At 33.0% G+C, this 23404-nt stretch overlaps 3 protein-coding genes across 3 annotated transcripts in view; 2 read left to right on the forward strand and 1 right to left on the reverse strand.

Moving 5' to 3' along the window:
• Window positions 1-8652, forward strand: part of LOC118739213 (short/branched chain specific acyl-CoA dehydrogenase, mitochondrial-like) — a 46375-nt gene extending 37723 nt beyond the window's left edge. Inside the window, exons 3-5 of the mRNA XM_036470402.1 lie at window positions 5678-5985; window positions 7375-7545; window positions 7611-8652. Coding sequence (XP_036326295.1) covers window positions 5678-5985; window positions 7375-7545; window positions 7611-8234 — 1103 coding nt within the window. The 3' untranslated portion in view covers window positions 8235-8652. The remainder of the gene's footprint in view (window positions 1-5677; window positions 5986-7374; window positions 7546-7610) is intronic.
• Window positions 8653-10430: 1778 nt separating this feature from the next.
• Window positions 10431-11537, reverse strand: LOC118739919 (ninjurin-1-like). The gene is made up of 3 exons (XM_036471419.1): window positions 11006-11537; window positions 10760-10914; window positions 10431-10634 (listed from the first exon to the last, which is right to left on the reverse strand). The coding sequence occupies exons 1-3, from the start codon at window positions 11295-11297 to the stop codon at window positions 10503-10505; spliced, it is 579 nt and encodes a 192-aa protein (XP_036327312.1). The 5' UTR covers window positions 11298-11537; the 3' UTR covers window positions 10431-10502.
• A 3261-nt stretch (window positions 11538-14798) lies between these two features.
• LOC118739217 (long-chain-fatty-acid--CoA ligase 5-like) overlaps window positions 14799-23404 on the forward strand; it is a 431825-nt gene continuing 423219 nt past the window's right edge. Inside the window, exons 1-2 of the mRNA XM_036470407.1 lie at window positions 14799-15475; window positions 22947-23206. Coding sequence (XP_036326300.1) covers window positions 23131-23206 — 76 coding nt within the window. The 5' untranslated portion in view covers window positions 14799-15475; window positions 22947-23130. The remainder of the gene's footprint in view (window positions 15476-22946; window positions 23207-23404) is intronic.

Consider the following 23404-nt stretch of genomic DNA (forward strand, 5'->3'; position numbering starts at 1 on the left):
ATTATGTCATAACTTTTGAAGCATACCATATTCTGACTTGAAATTTAATGGGCGTTTAGCACTTGTGTGTATGCTTCATATGTATTTAGTAGGTAAGAAAAGTGTGCATAACAAAATAACGAAATGGCAAGAAAGGTTCTGATAGTTGCTCTTACTTAATTGGAGCCTTCTAAATTCTATGGCGGTCCCAGTTTTACCCGGTTGTTTCCACCTTTGGATATAGCGGTACTTGAAACTTTGCTTAAATTTGAACTAGAGAATTTCATTCTGCAAAACTTTTGTGCTAACTTTTTTTTTGCACGACGCTTCGATCACGGCCGGGAACGCGATACACATAGCGATGTACGGGATGCGCCGTATAACTTCATTTCCACACCTTCACCTGCTTTCATTAAACAAAAAAAAAACGTTGCCCGTGGATTGGACCTACTGGAGAAACCACGTTAAAAAAAAAACGCGGCGAAAAACTCTACCTCAGCGCCTTCCAGGTTTTATGTCAATAGGAACGACTTCCTGTAAATTCTGACTAAATCTTGTAAACCGGACTGCTATTGGAACAGACTAACTAAGTTTTCGGCTTGTTTTCGGCTTGTTTTCGAAATGTGGGCTTGTCAATTCGCCAACGTATAACTTTGTTGTTGTTGTGATTGTCCTATCAACAACACAAAAATCATTCCGAAAATGCTGAACAATTTGAATACTTGTTATTGATTCATATTGTAAACATTAGGTGAATAGGGTTTCTACTCGTGTTTTAATTTTTGTAAAGTCACTATATATTAAAATTTATTATATTATTATGTATGTATGTACATACATATATATATGTATGTATATGTAAATAGTATGTCGTTAGGTATAGTATGGAAAGGGCGTAACTCACCTCGTCGCTGAAATACAAAAAGCCGTAACTAACAAAAAATCGAGAATGCACTTTTTAATTGATTAAAATGCGTTTCATCGAATTAAAAGTCCCTACATCGCTTTATGCAGTAAAAATTTTTAGTTAGTTGTGGATTTTTCGCATTTCAGCGACGATGTGAGATATGTACGTCCTTTCCATACTAAATATACTAACGATGTATATTTGCCCACGTGTTTGTTTGATAGCACAAAATTGCTGCTCAGATACGGAGCGTTTTTAAACTAATTTGCTCTGACGGATTCTAACATAGGCACATACATATGTACATACATATGTACAAACATAGGCGCAACCAAGTGGGGCTTTGGGGTTTCAGCCCCGGTAAAAATGTTTGAAGTAATGTGGTCAATTGTATCATGGTAAGCTCTCTAACAACTGGATAAGCGTATCTTCTTTAGAACATAACTATGTGTATATAATTGGTTATATGCTTACAGGTATTTGAAAGTTTTTCTCATTATAATGTATAATTTCTATTATTTTTTTGTATGTACATATTATTTCTATACTTTTTAACTCCCTTCGAATCAATTTGGGTCGCTTGAAATGATGTTAGCTTTTAGCTCTTTATTTTAAACAAAAAGATAGAGTGATGAATAGAGTCATCAAAAACTTATTTCATAGTTTTGTTTATTTTCTGACTAACTATTCACTTGAATTGGAGCATTCTTGTAAAATATTTCTTAGTACATTTTTTCGAGAATTTTTAGCCAAAAATTAACTCCTTATGATAATTATAACTTAGATTTTTGAATCTCAGTCTATCCGACTCTAAATTGATTCATGAATTCTTTGTGACATCAAAAATCGATAACTATAAAAGCAAATGTGGAAATTTATTTCCAAAAGACGCTAAAAATAGTTCAAATTTCTTTAACATAATGTTGTTAGTTTAGACAGAATTTTGCATTCAATAATTATTCGAGGAAGTCCTCATTAGGGCTTTTTTATTACAATGAATAGAAACGACATAATTTATAAACATGTAAATTTTTCGAATCTTGATTCATATTCAAAGAGAATTCTTTGGTGGGTGCGCCCCTGCGTACAAATGTGCTTAGCTATGTAGTACAGTGATGGTCATAGAAGTCGACTACAGAGCACCCAAATTTTATTGATTTAATTTTGGTGTTGTTGGCTATATAAATGCCGCATTATTTACGCTTCGAAAAAATCCTATATTATGTGTAGATTTTATCGTATTACATTAAACGAACGGCTCTAAGATTTTGATGAAATTTTGTACACAAATAATGTGTTAGATTTTAAAGTTATTTGAATAGGCACTATCTCCAAAAAGACTCGTATAAGGTTGCCACCTATTCGAAATTAGTTTCAAATTAATTAAATCCTCATATTATCAAATGAAAGTTGTTTTAAATATCCCTTATTCAAAAATATTTTTAATAGGGTTGCCACCTATTTTGAATCACATACTAATTTAATTTTTTGTTTAGAAAGAAAGATAAAATATTACTATTTATGGGTACCAAGAGAAGGTTCTTAAACAATGCTTTCCCTATATACAAAACGTTATCCCTTAGGATTCTAGTATAAGGTTGCCACTTATTTTCGATTCTACACAATTTATCTAAAACGTCGCAATATGGATATCAAATGAAAGGTATTGCTGAGAACTTTGGTTAGAAAATATTTTAAATCAGGGTTGCCACGCTTCTTTGTAATAAGAATTTTTATTTTGTTAATTTAAATTAGCATTTTTTATGTATACACAATTCGTAAACGCTCAAAATGTGTACCATTCATTCCAGCGCATTTCGGAATAGGGTTGCCACCTAATTTTTGGAGTAAGAAATTTACTTAAAAGATATCGCAATCCATTTTTTTATTTCCAAAATATTTTTTTAAAGCTATCCAATTCTTAAAAACTCTAATAAGTATATGCACTCCGGGCAAAGCTTGGTCAACCTGGTACTTGTTATTTAATTCTCTAACAATTACGTATACGTATTTTGACTACTTAGACCAGTTGTACTAATTTAAGTCGCCACCACTTTGAAATACATATGTCTTGTACGTATATATGTGGTATGTGTATGCGAATTCTAATTAATAAAAAAATTCATAAACACAAGTCATTTAAAATAAAAACTTTAGAAACGCATTGTTGTTGCTGCTTAAATCATTATACATGTACATATTTAATAGAAAATCTGTATAAATATTTACATACCTATGAACATATGGATGTATGTATATGTAGATATGTATAGAAAGAATTAGTTGTTTGCACATGCATACATATCCGCCCATACTAACATGTCTGTATTGAAAGTAAGAATCTCCCCTACAGCAAACCAAACTGGTTCAGAACTTGCGCTAAGCTAGCCTGAAAAGGGACGGTACTGGTTCTTCTACCTGGTTCTATCCCAACTCAATGCTTTCAACTGTCATTTTTAACATAGCGATGTCCTACGAAGTGACAATTGTTTCGCTCTGCAGAACTTTCGAACTTGTTCTGAGCTCACTCTGGCTTAGATGGTTCTTAGACAGTTTATATAACAACAGTTCCTAGATAGATCAAAAAGAGTCGCCTCCGGGCTAGAAGAAAATGTGGTTAGTTTTGAGCTGGTTCTAAGAAGTATAGTATAGAGCCTTTTCTTTAAATACTTTAATTAAAAAAGCACGCATACAATTTGTAAATGAGCATGAAATGATATTATAATTTTGGTCCGATGTTTGTAAGTACCAGAATAAGAAGAGATAGATCAGATCATTTAAGCAGCTAGGAACAAGAAATTTTGCACTGTTGTCACCCATTATCAAAGTAATACTTTCAGTGAAAATGGCGAATATCGGGTCACTACAACCTATAGCCTCCATACAACTGATTGTTCATATATGAGATTCTTTGAAAAAAAGCCGAAAAATTGACATCCCTAGTATACGCATAATTCAATAATACAAAGTTCGATAAACTGACAGTTGTCTCTCTCGCATCGCTCCCTTAGCAGTAGCACCGTGTTGCTTCTTTGCAAATTTACTTGGAAAAAGTGTAGCTTTGCTGTGAAATAGAAGTATAAGCTTTTGTGCAATATGTTTATTTGTATATGCGTATGAAGCACATTTAACTGATTAAAATATAAATTGTTTTTAAATTGGATGTCTACATAAATCGCATAGTAGTTTTATTTTAATTTTGTGTCCTTTTGCAGTTTTTATACAGTTAAATGGCACACAAATTACGTAATTCACCGTGATATATTAATATTTCGTTAAATATTTCGTTTAAAATGCCAGATTTCCTGCAAATACATTAGAATTTACAAAAGGAATTTCACTACTAATTGCCTACTTTGCGTACTGTTGCTAGTACCATTTTCACAACAAGGGATAGTATTCTTCCCCTTTCTCTGTCCTTCGTAAATGCAACCTTTTGTAAGGGAGTGTCAAACCGCGGCTGTCAATAATTATCTAACGTTGGCGTTGCTCGCGAGAAAAAATTGTTCATCTATGATCAGTGCTATACAATGCTATAACAATTCACAAATATTTTTAAAACATAAAATTATCTAAACTCGTAACTGTAGTTAAGCGTTTGGTGGAAATGGGCTGTACAATACAGTCTTTTACATAAAGTATTTTACATAACATAAAGTCAAAGCATGAAACCAGCAAATGCATCGTTAAACGATAGATACAATTTACTTTTACAATTTTGTAAATGGGTCATGTTCGTATTTAATCGCAAAATTTTAATTAGTCCTGTGAAATTATTTTCTTTCACCATTGGTCCCTACAGGTAAAAATGATCCAAAACCCTGATTTGTGGAAAAATTGGTGATTTCCTTAAATCGCTATGTTGCGAGCTCATACTAAAAGTTCTGAGTTGTCAAGGCAAATTGTTACATTAAAGAGCCCTTTCAATTTTTGGCTCTCTTAAGGTGTAGATACATACATATGTATGTATGCAAGTACATAAGCATTTTTTTTGTTTTGTGCAATTGTAAGAAGGTTCAAAGTTATAAGTTTTTATAATAAGTTAGTATAAAAAACTTAAAAGAAAAGACTTACGTGGAAACAAAATTACCAAATTGAAAAAATTAACAAATTACTAAACTCGTTCTAAAAAGAAAAAAATTACCAGTTTTGGTAAAAAATTACCAAAGCGGCAACGCTGCCTATGATCTTAAGTGATAAAGGGGTACATGGCTTAAATTTATCAGTTTATCCGCATTTTTTCATCAACGCACGTTGGTTAATAATTGCACAAAATCGTTTATTTATTATTTAACTTATCTGGCTAGTTACGTTTCATTCTTACCTTCACCATTGTGTTCATTTGCGTTTTATGTGTTCTTAGCAAAAATTACCTGCCAGGGTTGAATTTTGCTGAAATGTAAACGTAACGTTCCAGCTCTGCATCCCTTTTGCAGTAGTTCAGAGATAGTTCTGAAATTTGTAGGGCGGAACTAGCGCTTTGCCAGACTTTCTCTAAATTTTGCTGCAGGGTCTTTATCTGTTTAATTTTTTTTTCTATATTTTTGATAATAAAGCTGCATCGATGCCTATGTACCTACAGTACTTGAATTTTTTCTTGCAAAAAAATTAGTTCTCACTCGCCTATTGCATTGTTTTTTTTTTTGCCAGATAATAGTAATTACATGAGGGGATACAAAACCTTTTGTTCCCTACCATGAAGAGCGTGCTACAGACTTAAACGAAATGAGTTTCTCTAATTATTTTTTTTTTTAATATCTTGTTTTTAAATGGACATATTTTTTTTTTCAGTCGCCAAATTGGCTCAAGAACAAATCGCCCCACTCGTAAAGAAAATGGATCAGGAACACAAATTTGATCCATCTGTGGTGAGTGCCGTTTTCGAAAATGGTCTGATGGGCATGGAAGTCGATCCCGACTTGGGAGGCAGCGGTTGCAATTTTCTGACTACCATTTTGGTTGTCGAAGAGCTGTCCAAGGTTGATCCAGCCGTTGCCGCTTTCGTCGACATCCACAACACTTTAGTTGTCTCATTGATGATGAAAGTGGGAAATGAGGAGCAGAAAAAGAAGTATTTGCCGAAATTGTCGCAGGAATATGTAAGTACCGGTATGCACATTTTGTAGTATGTAAGAAAGTCTAAGTTCGGGCGGAGCCGAACATTAAATACCCGGCGCAAGTATTAAACATATGTTTTTCACCATTCCGAAAGCTACCGCTACATAGTAAGCCGGGGTGTATCTATTTTGAGTAAATTAGCGTCCTTAAATTTCGAAATATTGGAGTTTCAAGCATTTCTGAAATTTACCGTTATATGAAAAGTGGCCGTAATATTAGTCTGATTTCAATAATTTTCAATTTTTTGTGTTTTATGTGACAAGCACAATAACCATATCGAGTTTGGTACAAATTCGTAGAACGGTTACAGAGATACATATATGTATGTGATCATAAGTGGGCGGTGCCACGCCCATTTTCCAAAATTTTATCATAAACGTGTTTCTTGGTAAAGAAATGTTGCAAGCATCAATTTTGAATAAATTAGCTTCGGCATTTACTGATTTATCGAAGATTTCGTATTTCTCTAAATTACCGTTATATGGGATGTAAATTTTCTGCCATTTGGTATGTTGTACCAAAACTAATAATCGTGCCAAATTTGGGAGACATTTGTGGAGCGGTTCCCAAGATATACACGTGTATTCATAAGTGGGCGTGGCTACGCCCATTTTCCAAAAATTTATAATATTCATATTTTTCGTCTAAAAATTATTGTAAATATCAATTTTGAATGCATAATATTAAGTAGTTACTAAAATATCACAGTTTTCGTATTTCGGGGGTAATTACTAGTCATCTATAAACAGAAAAAACAAAAGAAGTGTCCGTGCACTAGGATTTGAACTCGATCCCAACAAGTTGGTAGGCGAACGGGCTACCATTCAGCTATGGCCGCCGTCGAGATAGCGTGGAAAAAAGACGTACTTAAATTTGTTCTCAAACTATTTTTATATGTGACTTCAAAACTGCCGCCTCCGAGTGGGAAAATGAAATGTTTGGTAATGTAAAAAGTAATGTATAGCCCTACATATGGACGCTACACATTACCCACGTAGTCGTTAACCTTTTCGTGGTAGAAAAAGGTAAGGCATTCTCCATGAAGTGTAAAATTTTTTTTTTGCTATTTTGTCCCCTCATCGTATACTCGAATACGTGCTTTATCTCTAAATACCAACATTTTTAGACTACAATCAAGTAAAAAGTATTAATTTTTACTGTGCGTTATTTCCCTCTGTGTAGGTTGAAGAACGCATTGATTTTTGTGCAAAATACCGTTGCTGCCAATACAAAGTTAGGAGACAGTTTTGCAAACAACTCAGCTATGCTAAAAGTATTTGCTACTCATTTGTTTATTTGTTAATCTAAACTACTTAGTCTTAAAAGTATTGATGTATATATTAACGTATTTTCTTTTTAATTATTTTTAGGCTGGTAGCTTTGCCTTAACCGAACCTGGCGCTGGTTCTGATGCGTTTAGCTTGAAAACCGTTGCTAAGAAGGACGGCAATCATTACGTTATCAATGGTACGAAAATGTGGATTTCCAACTCGGACGTGGCTGGTGTATTTCTAGTCTTCGCCAATGCCAAACCAGAAGCGGTAAATCGCAAAAAAAATCTAAATCAATATTTAAATAATCAGCTTTGGCTTACTTTATCTTCCAGGGTTACCGCGGCATTACCACATTCATTGTTGATCGCGACACACCTGGCTTGATCGTGAATAAGCCCGAAGACAAGCTTGGCATTCGCGCATCCGGCACCTGCATGATCACCTTCGACAACGTACGCGTGCCCGAAGAGAATATACTGGGTGTATTTGGCCATGGCTACAAGTATGCCGCCGGCTTCTTGAACGAGGGTCGTATTGGCATTGGCGCACAAATGGTGGGTCTTGCCCAAGGTTGCTTCGATCACACCATACCCTACCTGCTGGAGCGCAAGCAATTTGGCAAGGAGATCTACGATTTCCAATCGATGCAACATCAAATAGCCACTGTGGCGACGGAAATCGAAGCGGCACGTTTGCTTACCTACAACGCCGCACGTCTGCAGGAGCAGGGAAAACCTTTCCTCAAAGAAGCTGCAATGGCCAAGTTCTTCGCCTCGGAAGTGGCACAACGCGCCACCATCAAGTGCATTGACTGGATGGGTGGTGTTGGCTTCACGCGCGACTTTCCACAGGAGAAATACTATCGTGATGTGAAGATTGGCGCCATCTATGAAGGTACCACCAACATGCAGCTTAGCACCATTGCTAAGGTGATCAAGAAGGAATATACCAAGTAAAATGGGGCAAATAAAGTACAGGATGCCATCCAATTGTGGGCTTAGTTGTCCATTGCGAGCAGTTAAGTGTAATGTCGTAACAGATACCAACAGTGCATTTATTAGGGAATCGACCGTATGCTATTTTGTAAATTGGTTGTCCCCACATACATACGTCTCTATTGCCATTATTAGGTTTAGTAGCTGTGTTTTCACCAATTACACTCGCGCATGCTGTTAATTCCAGAAATAGTTACATATGTACATATTTACATGAATTTAAAATTTGGAACCTGAGCATTTATGTAGATCATAGCTAGTGTATTTTTGTTTTAAATAAATATTTTGTATTTTTATTAAGCTGTTTTTAAAATTTTGTATAAGTGAGATATATACAAAATTTGAGCATTTATTAAAAAATTAAAATATGTATATGTGCGAATGAAAAAATAAAGTCAATACTTTTTAACGCATATTTTATGTTTTTTTTCTTATATTAGTCTACAACAAAAATATGCTGTTCAATGATCGAAAGAATTTAAAAAAAAAATACCGATCACGTGTTATTGCTTTGGGAAAAATAAACGCTTGATGCGCGACTCTTAAGCAGGGATCACACGATTTGTACATTTCATGTACGATTTTTAAGAAATGTTTTACATTCTAAGGTATCTACATAGATAGGTGTTGTTACGATCTCAGTATATCTAGTAAAAAAACTGTGGTGAAGTCCTTTATGGGGATAAAGTTTCCAGAGGTGAGAATTTCTTACAGGCACGATTGCTCTTCAGCACTAATGAAATAAACTTTAGAAAATATTAGAATAAGGTTTCGTTTAGTGCATAAATTTTACGATAAACACACAAGTTTGATGATAAATTTATTACAAAATAACATTGCTTATCGGAACGATCTGAGCGCTGCCGCTGAAAAATTGCTTTTCGTACAAAAATACCCCTAGCCCTTGTTGTTGCTGTATCGCATCGAGGTGAATTTACATTTCCAAGTGATTTGCTTGTCGTCGCCTGGGTAAAAGATTGTCGTAAGCGCCACTTTGACGATTTTTGGTTCTAGATGCAGTTGTATATTTTTATATAAGGTCTTTCGATTGGTGTCATCAGTTTTTAGATATCTCCTATAGTTCCCGAATTATTGACTACAACTTTTTCGATAATTTAGTAAAAATTTAGCTGGTGATGCAGTCATATTAAACTAATTAATATCTTAAAAATGGCGTTCTCCATTTTTGCATATATCTCCTCTTGTTTCCGAGATATTGAATAAAAAGTGTCGTTAATTTGGTAGAAAATTTTGATCACATTTTGTCGTATTTCATACAAAGTGGCTGCCAAATTGTGGACGATTGATGCTTACGACAAAATTTGACTAAAGAAAATCCTTCATAAAGTCAAAACTAATTAGCAATAAACATTAAAAATTAAATAATTTAAGAATTTTGTGAACTAGTAACATTTTCAGAGACTTTGGAGAAAATTTAATGTAATTAATTTCTATCGCGATTTCCCACAACCTGCCGATATTAACATACGACAATCTTCTACCCAGGCGACGTTGTGTAAAAAGGTAAACAAAGAAAAAAGTAATTTATTTTCCAAATTTATAATTTTATTGATGTAAATTTATTTATTTTAGGTACATAGCAAGGTGAATGTTCCGTGAAGATTTAAGCACTCGAAATTAGGGCATCATTGATGGAATTCAAGTTTTTTATATTTGAACTGTGCCCTAGATTATCATCTTAAAGCATAAACAGACGCCAGCGTTGATTCGGATCAACTCGGGAGTTAACTGCACCCAAACTGATACCCAAACGCAAACTTTAAAAACTTCGTTTTTCACAGATTTTGGTAGGATGTATTAAGATACTGCCTCAATAAAAAATTTAAAGTATTGGTACTAAAAACAGAGTTACAAGGCACTTTTTAAAAGCCCTACCTATTTTTGATACTCTGATTTTTTTTTTATAATATTTAGGGCAATTCATCTAAACGCGTAAATGCCTGGTAACTACGTAAACCTCATACATTTTCTTAATTTTGTGTGGAAAACCGGTTTATTTACGAGGTTTACACAGTTACGAGGCATTTGCGCGTTATTGAAATTCTCAAATGAACGAATTCGAGGAGAACATTGAAAACATAATTTTTTCATTTTTTTAATTTTAGTTAGTAGAATATTTTTGGCAGTCTTTATTAGGTTCATTTGTAAATTTGTTCATTGTTCATATACATATATAGTTATCGTTCTATCAGCGGATTTCTTGCTTTTCTATGCTTTTTCAGTGCCATCGGTTGTGGTGAATGCGGCGAGGAGTATATTCACTACAGTAATAATGAAAACGCCGCAGAGCAAGAATTCTTTTATATAGAAGTAGCAGCTATCAGTTCTCTTCACGTGGCGCTATAGGGAAAATATAAGTTCATATAAAATTTGGGTTCACATTAAATTACAGAAATGTCAAGCTAATATTTTAATTTTTTTTTTAAAGTATGTATGTGTGCATGTACACACATTTGTATATGTACCTTAAAAATTAGCCCAACACCAACGGCCACTTGCAGCACCAAGGACAACCCTACCAAACACAGACTCATGTAATAAGTGCTCGCTTTATCGTTGTATGTAAGCAAAAACCGCAACTGATTAGCATTCGCTGACAAAAGTGCAATATCCATTAAACCTTAAATTCAATATTTAAATATGTGTAAAAACAGTATTTTTAGATTTTCTGTACACTTTCGTATACGCTTCATGGAGTTGTGTTTGCTCACCTTCTGCTAAGTTTTTATTTCCGGCATAATTCATGCTATCGATTCGGCGTAGTTTTTCGTTGGTGGGTGGAGCAGTTGCTTGATCATCTCCTATAGGACCATCGATCTTATCAACCCCACTGGTCACACTGATCACAGTCTCCGCAGCACCTTCATTGCCTTCAATGTCGATTGCTTCCTTCGAAGGCTGATCTTGTAAGGATGACTTTTCGGAAATACATTCGGCTGCAGCAGGCAGTTGTATTACTTTGAAAGCTATATCTTTCTTTGTCACTTTTAATCTATTGTCCATTTTTATTTTAATTTGCGTGCTAAACCAAGTACTTAAATTTTTATTTATTTTTAACTAAATTTTGTCACACTTGAAATGTATTTGATCGTTGTTGGCGCTTCGTCGCTGGATACTTGAGTAATTTGTGATTCTTTCAATTTAGTTTAAAACCCCTTGACGATTATTGTGTTGTATAAATGCATTTGTGCGTGCGTAAGTATTCGTTGTGGATTTCTTGTAATTTTTTGCGGTTTGGTGTTGAATGATAACTATTTGGTTATCATTTCAAATCGCCTAAAATTATGCAATGAAAGAGTAAATCTACTTCTAGTACTACTTTTGCTATAGAGATGGGTATGGGGGAAGCTTCGTTAAATTGAAGATAATCGATTTGATAGTTATATTGTATCGTTATATCGAAGATTATCGATTTGAAAGTAATTTTACGAAATTTCGACGAGTTTTAAATGCGGAAATGGAGTTCAATGAAAATAGATAATTTTTTTTTTTTTTTAAAAGTTAGAGAAAAAACAAAATAACACTTTTATTGTATCATTTCTTATTAGCTATGCACTGGACTCAATTTCATTAGCTTATTCGCAAAATTTCTATTCTTTTTTTAATTCCGCGTATGTACAATGGGCGAGAACAATGCATGGACTTTGTCTTTATGCTTATCGTAAAAAGCTGAATTTTAAAAAGATCGGTTCGCATACTCATATGTTTACTACTTACATATGTATATGTACATATGTAGGGTTGAGATTCTGCTGCAGAGGTTAGTGATAGCGAAATGTTTACAAATAAACATATTTATATTCATATTTCTGAAGCGACGTAAGTATGTGTGGATGCGTGTAAGTTACAGCGGGCCATTTTCTTTTTCGACTACGCGTTTATATCCGAGAAGGATTCTACGTAGGGTTACCAAGATCTTTGTAGTAATTTTTCAAAAAATCAGAAAAAATATAGTACACTTTAAAAATATCTAGTATTTTATTAAAAAAATGAAAAACGCCTTTTATGTATACATAGTTTTTCTTTCTTATGCATTTCTTTAAAAAAATGTATAACTTTGCATTTTTGACAGTTTTTAACAATTCATGGTTAACTATGAAAGTATCATGGCCTATACGGCAATCAAAATTTGAACTTTTATAAATCAAACGCAATTTTTTTTATTAGTGAGGTAGTCGTTTGGTTTCTCTGGTCACGCGATTTCACATTCATAATAGAATTTTTTTTTCTGTGAATGCCGAAGTTGCAGAAAAAGAGAGTAGAAATTAAATAATTTTAACTAAATGTGGTAATTCATTCACAGTATTTTTAATAAGTAATTTTTAAGCAAAAAACCAAACCGATTTCAATTCTCATAAAAAATTTAAGATTATCATTAATTTTTTCTAGATCCAATGATCGGATTTAAACCAAATTAGTATGGAACCACCTGTTACACCTTTCCTTTAAAAATAATTATAAAAAAGAATTATAGAAATCGGTTAACGTGGTCCAAATACATCAAAAAATGAAATTTTTTCGACGAATAGATAACTTTTCTCCTTTTTGTGAAGTCAGTTTAAAATGATGCCATTGACCTTTTATTTTAAAGAACATTTATTTTAGAATTGTTATTTCCCTATAAAGGTCATCCATTGTAACACACATTTTTTCTTGCAAATCACTGAAAAATATATATATTTATAGCTGAAGAAATATACTATTTTTGCATACGATATTTTTCCAACAGTACGCCAACTGAATAAAATTGTAGAATTCTATATAATTCTACGTATAATTCCGAGCAAATCTGCTGAAAAAACTATGGGTCTAAAATCAATTGGCGGTATGCCAAATCGCGAAAATAGGTTTCGAAGAAAGTGTGAAATGGATTCATCATACCAAAAAAAAACCTTATAGCATGTTTTTATGTAAAATTTCAACACTTGCGACACTACTGCAAAATGTTAAGATACCTATTTTCGAAATTCCACAAACTCCATCTGAATCTTTACAAAATTTTTGGGTATGCAGTTTTCTAGCCCATACAAGTTTTGTCTAATGAAGTGGAAGTTTCAACCTGCTTAAGAATCGCGCTGATTTTTGATAATTGATTTTCGGAGACTACTTTTGAGGTTTTTTTTTATATAACAAGTGTAACTTACAAAAAATGGCGTTGCTTTTTTGAAATTTTGTTGCTAACCGTCTCCCGCATTTTGTTTCATAAGAAATTCATGCTTAGGTATATGGAAAAAGTCCAAAAATCCGTCATAAAAAAAAAGAATTGTAAGAAATCAACAGGATTTTTTCGCCGTTCGAAACTTTTACTTCATTAGACTAAAATTGCCTACCCAAAAATGTTCTAAGGAATCAGATTAAAAAGTTGAAATTTTGATGAAAATTTGTGGAATTTTCCTAAATTTTGTATAAAGCTTGTAACTGTGATTTATGTGGTTTTTGTTAAAACTTGAACGGTATTTCTATAGAAAAATAACAAAAAAAAAAAAATAGCTCGAAAAACCTTACGAATATATATTTAAAAAAAAATCAACACGTGGTCATCTCTTTGATTCACGTAAAACTGCGTACTTAGTTTTTCTCTCTGACGTCAGGATTTTTTTTAAAAGGACTTTGGAGTTTACAAAATATGGTTATTTCAAATATTTTTTTCAAAAATTCAGTGCAATCTAGTATAAAGATAAGGGTATCAAATATAAGAAAATATGCTGTAGAATTAAAACAGAATAATTTTTTTGGTGCATAAGGACGAATGGGTACGGAAAAGTCCTTTAAAAATTGTGTCCTTAAAAATCCTTGAAAATTTGCACATCCAAAGGTTAATCAAGTCAACCCAATAACTCAAAATTGCTAAATTTTCACATTCATGCTTCAGGCATAAGGGCGACGATATGTATTTACTTCACATTTATTAATTTTTTATACGCCTGTCCTACATATCTTCGTAGTAAGAAAATAGTAGCCATATTTCGACACCTGAGTGGAAGATCGACCTATCTCGGCAGCCAGTCCAAAAACGTCCTATAGTTACCGTGTAATTTGGTAACGCAGAGGACAATATAATTAATGTTTAAGTGAGTTTCCCCGTGTGGGGTCTGTCACAACAACTTGACCTAACCTACCCGAAAAGTAGGATTTTGTATGTATGTATATACATAAGAAAATATGACATAAATAATTATATAAATCTATAATATATGTATATACAATACTATGCTAAAGCTGAATATACTCAAATAAACCGCAAGCAAATAAAATACATTTTTTTCTTATGACTGCAATTCTGATTACAATGCAATTGCCATAAAAAAAATCATACAGATATATATTTAGTTATTTATGTATTATTATTTACGCCTCTTTAACCACTGCTTCATCGGCTATCTGTAAACCAACCCTGGCAGCCAGTTGTGGGTCGATTGCCATTTATACATACATATATATACATATATATATATATATATATACATACATATGTTTGTGCCAGCTTTGTATCTAGTGTCCTGCTGTCTGACAAGCTCAGTACGAGTTCGACTTTTAGGTGTAGCTGACGTTATTTCCACCACGGTGGTCGACATCGATTTTTCCGTACTTTTCCGGTTAAAAAAAAAGTTCTCTTATATTTCGGAGTGTATGTACATATGTACATCTTAATAGTGTTTGTATGTGCTTAACCGTTTTTTATGCTATGCCTGGGTCATATACACATCTTCAGTAGTTGTGTGAAGCCAGTGCGCCTAAAATATAACACCGGCCAAGGAGTTATTATTAAAGCCATAACGATTTTTCAAGTTTGCCAACCGGATCGATGCGTTCCGTTATTTTCTACTACCACTTTTGTACTTTTCACGAGTACTAAAAATTTGTTGTTGCCCGTTGTCGTATGGCCCTTACATTGCATTGTAGCGAAAAAAGTCCAAATACTGTCGGCAGACGACTCGCACGTGTCGCGAATTGTTTGTGTTAAAGTGCCACTGTGGACTGTGAATAAAAAACTATTAAATTGGTAGTCATTATTATTATTTTTTGAATACTCGTTTTTAGAAACGTTCTGATTCGAGCAAGTAAAAAAAGCAATAAGAAAATGTGTAAATAAGTCAATTCGAGTAATAAGCTTTAATAGTTTGCAAAATGTGGAAAAATCGATAATTACTCTCAACCAACGTTAACAATACCTTGCAGCGGTAAGTACACAAGGCCAAATGGATTGAAAAAATTTACACATTTATTTTGGTGGCACAATGTATATAGTCGTTTAAAGTACAAAACCGCGTATGTGAGGTTGCATAAATTATTTTCTCTTTTTTATAAAGCAATTTTTGGTTAGTATATTTCAGGACGAATGGACAAGGATTGAGCCAAGAGCCTGTGTGAGCAAATCAAATTTTTGGCAGCCAATGTCAGTTACACGGTTTTGCAGAATGACGATACGCGATTTGGTACTTTAAACGACGATATATCTAAGTTAAGTGTATCTAATGTTAAGTATACAAATACTAAGCCCAACAACAGCATGGAAAGTGGCAAGGGAAGTGCACGAAATATTTAAAACAGCGCATCCAAATTGCAGCTGCAAAGGGAGACTGAAATAAATTGATTCAAATTCCGTCACAAACACTTAGCTTGGCAAGAACTACAGACTATTAGGTTTTTAGTAAGCTAAGCTAACTTATTAAGCTACTGAGTTACTTGTAAACAGTGCCTCTACGTAGTAGGGTGTATGGTACTTCACAAACGCATATGTGGCGTCACTTCAGCTCACCATAAGAAAAGGCTAAGCTCTCTTTGAACTATTCGTTGTATTAGAAACTATCTGGATAGTCCGAGTTTCTGTGAGGTTTTTCTAATTTTGTTTGTATCCAACTTAACAAAGTACTTTTTCAAAAAAAAAAATTAGTACGGATAGAAAAAGGGAAGTGCAAGAACTAGGACACAAGAACAATAAAAAAAAAAAAACTGGAAAAGCAGTGTAAGGTGTGCAGAGGATAGATGTTGTTATCGAATAACAGACCAGAAGCCATAGGCATTCAAGCCGATCACTCGTCGACAAATCAATAAAACAACTACAAAAATTAAATAATGAACATTGAATGAAGCCTTAAGGAGAAATTGGTCTGGTATATACATATTTAAGTTGAATATGAGTTCGAATTAAATTCTCGCTATAAATAAAAATAAAATAATACTTTGTTTTATTAAAATTGTTACCTTGAACTCATTAATTTTAAAACACATCCTCTATGCATATCGTCGTTTTAAGTACAAAGCCACGTAACAACAAAATGCAAAACCGCGTATGCGAGGTTGAATAAGTTATTTTCTAGAGAGCAAAAACACTCATATTTGAAAATGGTTGTTTTTTGTTTTTTATAAATCAATCGCATTTCTGGCTAGTATATTTCAGGACGAATAGATAAGGATTGCGCCAAGAGCTTGTGTGAGTAAATCCAATTTTTGGAGCAAATGTCAGTTACGCGGTTTTGCAGAATAACGATATGAGATTTTGTTCTTTAAATGAGACCGGGTCGGTAAGGGTTGATTAAAGAAACAAGTTTATTAATTTACTTATCCCCTTTATTTGGAAATTTAGTTCCAGCGGCTTTTGCAGTCATAAAAACTCGTACCCCTAACTTTGTTTATTGGGAATTTATTGTAATTTTATTTTTCCATTGTCAATTGTAGATTGTGAATTTTTATTGAATACCCATTTCAAAGGGATTACATTTTTTCATTACACTTAAACTTTTAACTAACTCTAGTTGTTATTTGTCATTTGCCAACAAAACATAATGACATATTTACATATACATACATAAGTATACGTTGGCGTTGGTAGCTGAATTTGAAGATATGGTTTTATGTATTTTATGTACTGCCGATGGCGCAATGACGAAACCGGTTTGTCTCCACACAAAATTGACAAGCGAGATATAAATCTTTGTATGAAGAAGAAAATAATCTTACTGCTCTATCTAAGGTTTTTTAGTTATATACAAAGTAATGTGCGAACCACGATTTTGATTGTACCTGGCAAGGACGAACAATTTTACGACCCTAATATCCTCCTCAAGTAAGCTTTTAAACCAAATACAGTTACAGCATTTTTTTCGCGACCCACTGTAATGTGCTTATACATATGTGTACACAAATAAACACTCGAAAAAAAGGAAGAGTCCAGCGCCTTCGTCTTAATCTGCAGGCTGTATCGGAGACACAGCCGCTAAATTTAAACGTAGAAGACGTGGTATGGTAAGAGCATATCCAAGTCAAAAACGAAAGCACACTCTAAGAAAAAGATATCGATAACAAAAGCGATAATGATATCGATAGCAAAATCGATAACAAAATCGATAAAAACATCGATAGCAAAATAATAATAATATCGATAACAAGATCGATAGCAAAATCGATAAAAATATCGATAACAAAATCGTAAAAAAATCGATTACAAAATCGATCAAAATATCGATAACGAAATAGATAAAAATATCGTTTATTATATCGATAAGTTCCGAAAATATCGATAGCAAAATGAATAGCAATATCGATCAGAATTTCGATAATAAAATCGATAAAAAATCCGTTACTCAAAACATACATACGCACACATACTTTTTGTCTCCTTCCCTTACTTCCAACGCATGCACGTGTTTGCAAAACGATGACGAAGTGATTTTGTATGGAAAATCATTTATACCCATACATTTGAAAAAAAAAATAAAACGGCTTGGAAGACATCAACCAATACTTCCCATATACCAAACGAATGGAAAAGTCTTGAATTTTTGATTAGGGAAAACAAAAACAAAATCTTTCGAGCGGTTTTCGAGAATTTTGGAAATAAAAAAAATAATTTTGTGCCTTAAAATACTCGATATTTGCTGAATTTATTTAAAATTTGTACACGATAATATTTCTGCTGCACCAAAGAACCTATGTCCCGACAATGAAAGTTATATCTGCAAATCATAAGTTGGTAGAGCACTTTAAAGGTTCAAAATTGACCACGAAATAAGCCAATATTTACCGTTGTTTCTACAGCAGACACCGAATTGGTTACTTACAGAAATGTATCTGTCGATAGGTTTGGAGTTTTGTCTTTAAAACGCTACACCTTTCTTTGAAATCACTTCACTAGCTCTCGTGCAATAAGCGTTTTCGTAAAGCTCTAAAAATTACAACTACAACATTTGAGCATAGCCTCCATCATATCGAAAGTTAAGACGTACATATTCTACGTCAAAAAGTTCAATATTTAAAATTTTCCTGCTTCAATGCTTTTGAATTCGGTAGCTCAATTTTAAGTGAATTTCAAATCAGACCGCAAGCATTTAAAAGCTAATTACTTTTTTAAAACCGGAAATCATTTTAAAATCCTCAATCAAGTAAATTCAATAGTAATTGCTATGTAATTTAGGTGCAGCTTTAGTAATATTTTTAACTACAAACTTCGCTGTACGAATATTCCTTAATTTCTAAAATGGAAACAGAATTGCAGTAGATACTTGAAATACATGATTTTTGCGTGAGACAGGCTATTTTTCCGCTTGAATGATTTTCATCAAATTGCGCTACACCTTCATAGACATGTTATACATAGGCACAGATATGTACATTAGGCGATAAATGAAATGTACACCTTGTTCTAATATAATATTCACAATTATTTTCATTTATTTTTTTGCATTAATTACACAGGTTCACAAAAAGAATCGATGAAAGGTTTCTTTGACCAAACCTAGTCTGTTATATGTTTTTGGGGTCGCTGAACACGAATCTGAAGTCCGTGTTGCTCCATCACGTCTGGATTTTTTTCTAACTCCAAAAAACATGTCGGATTTTACGTGACAGAGAAAATCCGAGGTGTTTTTTTTTAGCGTTAACGAATACGAATTAAGATAATTAATGCAAACAATTTTTCACCAAAATAATTGTGAATATTATTATATCTTTAGATTATGTATCTAATATAAACAGTTGTGGCAATACAAATATTACCCTAAATACAATTTTTATTGATTTTTGATGACCTAACAAAGCACAGTTGCTTTAATTCTCGGACATGGCATTTAAAATTTTAATTCGTAAAACCAGCAGGTGTGAGATAATTAGATACACATGTACGGGCGTATGCATAGACATACATATGTATGTATGTAAATGTCAAGACTAACACACGGCGTAACTGATTTACATATGTACATATATTGTATTTTTCTGTTTTACATGAATTACATCGTATATACATACATACGTATATACGTATGTATATAAATACATACATATATACATATGTAAATACATATGGACCTCTGCATATGCTTTTATTAGTCCACTCAATTGTGTGGCCCATTGCCAGGTATATTGATTCCCATGACAATCGATTCAAATTATAGCCCAGCGTTAGTTGCGCCGATGTATGCATTGAAAAAGCCATATATACACAGTCACTAACAAGATGTGCTAGTTATACTTATACTTATATCAATATGCAGAAACCTATCCATATATACAACAGAAAATCATATTTATCAATCAGTTAAATCAGCCACATAGAATAAAAGAGCTTTTTGGTGCTAGGGCAAAATTTTTATAAACAAATATTTAGTTTGCTATCCATATCGTAAATATTTGAATTCCTGAGAGCAAAGAAACCCGAACGATGCACACAGGGCCAGAGTGGCCAAAAGTCAAGTATTCAATTTGATTGAAATTATTTTATTATCGATTTATAAATAAATAAAAGTACATAGTTGAAAAGTAAAAGAATGTTAGAATACTGTATGAGAAGTGCACCATTGAAGATAAAAAAATTGTTAAAAATTAGAAATTGAATAGTGGCGAAAATAATTGTATTGGTTCAAATATTCGGACAACAGAGAATACTTTATTTTCTGTCACTAGATTGCCATCACCCGCTTCGCTTAGCCCGGGGGTGAAATAACACAAACGGCAATAACGCAAATTTGTGTTATTTCCCAAATGAATGTGAAATAACACAAATTTGCTTTATTTCATTTCACGTTGAGCAATCAGACCAGCGCATCTCCCCTCCTTTCGCAATTATGCACTGGTGGCATTATAACCATTTAGAAAAAAGAATAAAATAAAATGACAACAGTTCACTTCTGAAACTGCGTTTTAATGTCCAAGTAATGGGAATTATTGCGTATGGTGTTATTGCATGTACCCCACCCATGATGAAATTATACCAGGTGAAGTAATATTCGACTGAGAAAAAAAATACTGACACTGCTTTATCTAAAAGTTTGCCTATAAATTTAACTATAAGGCAGGCGAATGTCTGAAAATAAAGCGAGAAAGCTGTTTTATTACTTCACCTGTTTTTTACGGCATTCATCCCACCCGCTTGTACCGAGTATACGTTCAAATTTAGAACTCTGAGAGTATTTAGGTAAAATTTTACTTATTTTTACATCACTATTTCGTACCACATGTCCGCTCCGTCTTCGAAAACGAAATCCACAGGTCGGATATAGCAAGTGATGATAATGCAGAAATTTTAACTGAAGATAAAACTCAAAACAATATTCTCTGTGTTATACATATGCTGCGAACAGGAACGGAATTATACAAGGTGAAGTAATTAGAGCGAGAAGAAAGATTTTGACACTGCCTGATATGAAAAATTGCCTTTAAAATTTGTCTATAAGGCAGCCGAATGACAGAGAGCAAAGCGAAAAAGCTGTTTTATTACTGCACCGGTTTATTGCGTCATGGTTCCATGTAAAGGTTTAAAGGTTTTCCAGCAATATTCTCAACGTATTAAAAAGCATGCAGACAAAATTCATACAAAAGCGCTATATCCAATTTACTGAGCAATTATTAAAGACGACGCTTTCCCTATATGTATTTTGTTAGACTTTTCATAAGTAAAAATATTTGTTTAATTGTATTTTTGGAATGAACAAAGTTCTTTTTCCTTCTGTCATTAAACTGATTTTGTTACAAATAGTATAAATAAGCAATGGGAAAATAAGTCAAAATTTGTTTTATTTCCAATCTTTGTGGGTAATAAAGCAAAACTCAGATTATGGTATTAATTCCCATTTAAAAGTGAAATAAAGTAAATTTTTGTTTAGTGCCGTTCGTGTTATTTCACCCACCCGCTTAGCCCACATATGAAATTTCTGTGCGCTAAATTAGGGTTAATTTATTTCAATAAAACTCAAGATACCAAAGCTCAGCCAAAACCATAGAATATTTTCAAATGTTTTTTTTAATGCCCTTAATAAAAATATTTTCAAACTAAAACTTTCTTTCTTGTGATGCACTTTTAATTTACTTATTCATTTAAACAGTTAAATTAAGACTTTTCAAAACCATTTCTATCGATATCCATATTTTGATAATTCATTCAAATTATTCAATAGTTTGAATTTAACTTATTAAACAGGTGGCAACCATCTTAAACCTATTTCGACTAACACCCATATTGTGATGCATATGTACATATGAATGTATATGAATAACCCGATTCCCATAATTCAAATTGAGTTTGATTTCTTAAACAGGTGGAAACCCTACCAAATATAGCTTGGAAGTAAAGTCTCTTCAAGTACCATTCGATTTATACCCCTATTATAAAAAATCACTTAGCTTCTTAAAAAATTTTATGTGAATTTAATTTTAAAAAACAGTTGGCAGGCAACCCGCTTCAAATATCCCGGAAAACTAAAGATGTCCAGACATTCACTTTAACTTCTGTATAATTTCATTATGAACCTTAAGTAGACTACTAGCAGGCATCATTTAGGATACAAACACTTTTAGCGGAGAGTTTGGAATTCTTCTCTTGAGACATCTTTCAGTTTCATAAAGTGAGTAGCCTTTACGCATTTCAAACGAGTTCTTGATAGCGCTGACACAAATATAGTCCGGCTCCATGCATTTACTGCATTCGTCCCTATCGGTGAAATTCGATATTAAATACGCCTGGCGTAAGTAGTACGTAAGAACATATTAAGTTTATGAAAAGTTAGTTTTGCACCTTTATGGACTTTCCGTACAGAGATTTTTATAATTTCTGCCGGGATAACCAAATCTATTATTGGGCATATTCTGAAATTCGACTCGATTTGCCAAATATTTTTAAATTATTTCTGATGAAAATAATTTAATGCGAAACTTGTAAACTTTTGGGTAAAAGCCATCGAAAAAATTATCGAAATCGAGTCGATTTCAAATTTTCGAATTTCAGAACATGCCTATATATTTAAATATGGTCACCAAAATATTTCGGAAATATATTAAGATTTACGTGAGCTGGACCGATTTAAAAGCACCTCCAAAAATGGAGTTTTTTATTAACAAAAATAGTTTTTTAAAGAACTTTTTGAAAAAAAATACTCTTAGATTACAAAAAAAGTTTAAGCTTAAAAAAAAATGCATAAAAACATTTAAAAGTCTTTTCAACGGAATCGTAATAAGGAAATTTTTCATGCTGCTATTTAACTTTTTTCAAACGTTGGTTTAAGAAAAACTTGAATATAACTGGGACAAAACTATGCTTATTTTTTATGAAAAGTATTATGAGTATCCATTGTAAAAAATCTCTGTTCGTAAACTTTTTCTACGGCGTGTATCTTCTAGAAGAAACTAAAGTAATTCTTATTTATCTATTCTCTATTTCAGAATCGACAATTACGGTCTTCTTCGGTTTCTCCAGAAAAGAAACAATTAAACTATACTCTTAAATCAACGTTCAAGAACTTTTTACAATTAGTTCGTAACAAAAAGTAATCGAGTTTAAAGAAATTATATACACACATACATTTGCATAAAATCAATACAGCTCGTGAAACTTAATTCTCTCAAGATGTCTGTGATGACGCCAGAAAAATCGCTTTTAGCGTACTTTAATCACTTTATAGTGAGCAACTTTTCATATTTACGTGAGTATCCATATGTATGTTATAGGGCGTTCCATTCCTAAATGGACGGGGTTCACACTTCATGTGTGTGATTTGTTTAAAATTTGTAGGGTTGATCGATAAACATTAGGGTGGGTCAATTAAAAAAGTTGATTCATATCCTTGCGATTCTGGTACTATGGACCATAACAAACATTTTCGCCCAAGGAACCATACCTC

The sequence above is a fragment of the Rhagoletis pomonella genome, unplaced genomic scaffold (assembly GCF_013731165.1).
Source record: "Rhagoletis pomonella isolate Grant_MI unplaced genomic scaffold, Rhpom_1.0 Rhpom_scaffold_00005, whole genome shotgun sequence".
Classification (NCBI taxonomy): domain Eukaryota; kingdom Metazoa; phylum Arthropoda; class Insecta; order Diptera; family Tephritidae; genus Rhagoletis; species Rhagoletis pomonella.

Bases quoted from the DNA above. Each gene is read 5' to 3' on its own strand.
- LOC118739919 (XM_036471419.1), bottom strand. From the start codon at position 11,297: ATGGACAATAGATTAAAAGTGACAAAGAAAGATATAGCTTTCAAAGTA. The intron at 10,915-11,005 runs GTGAGCAAACAC...ATTGAATTTAAG, and splicing joins AAATAAAAACTTAGCAGAAG to GTTTAATGGATATTGCACTT. The intron at 10,635-10,759 runs GTACATATACAA...TTTTCCCTATAG, and splicing joins GTGTTGGGCTAATTTTTAAG to CGCCACGTGAAGAGAACTGA.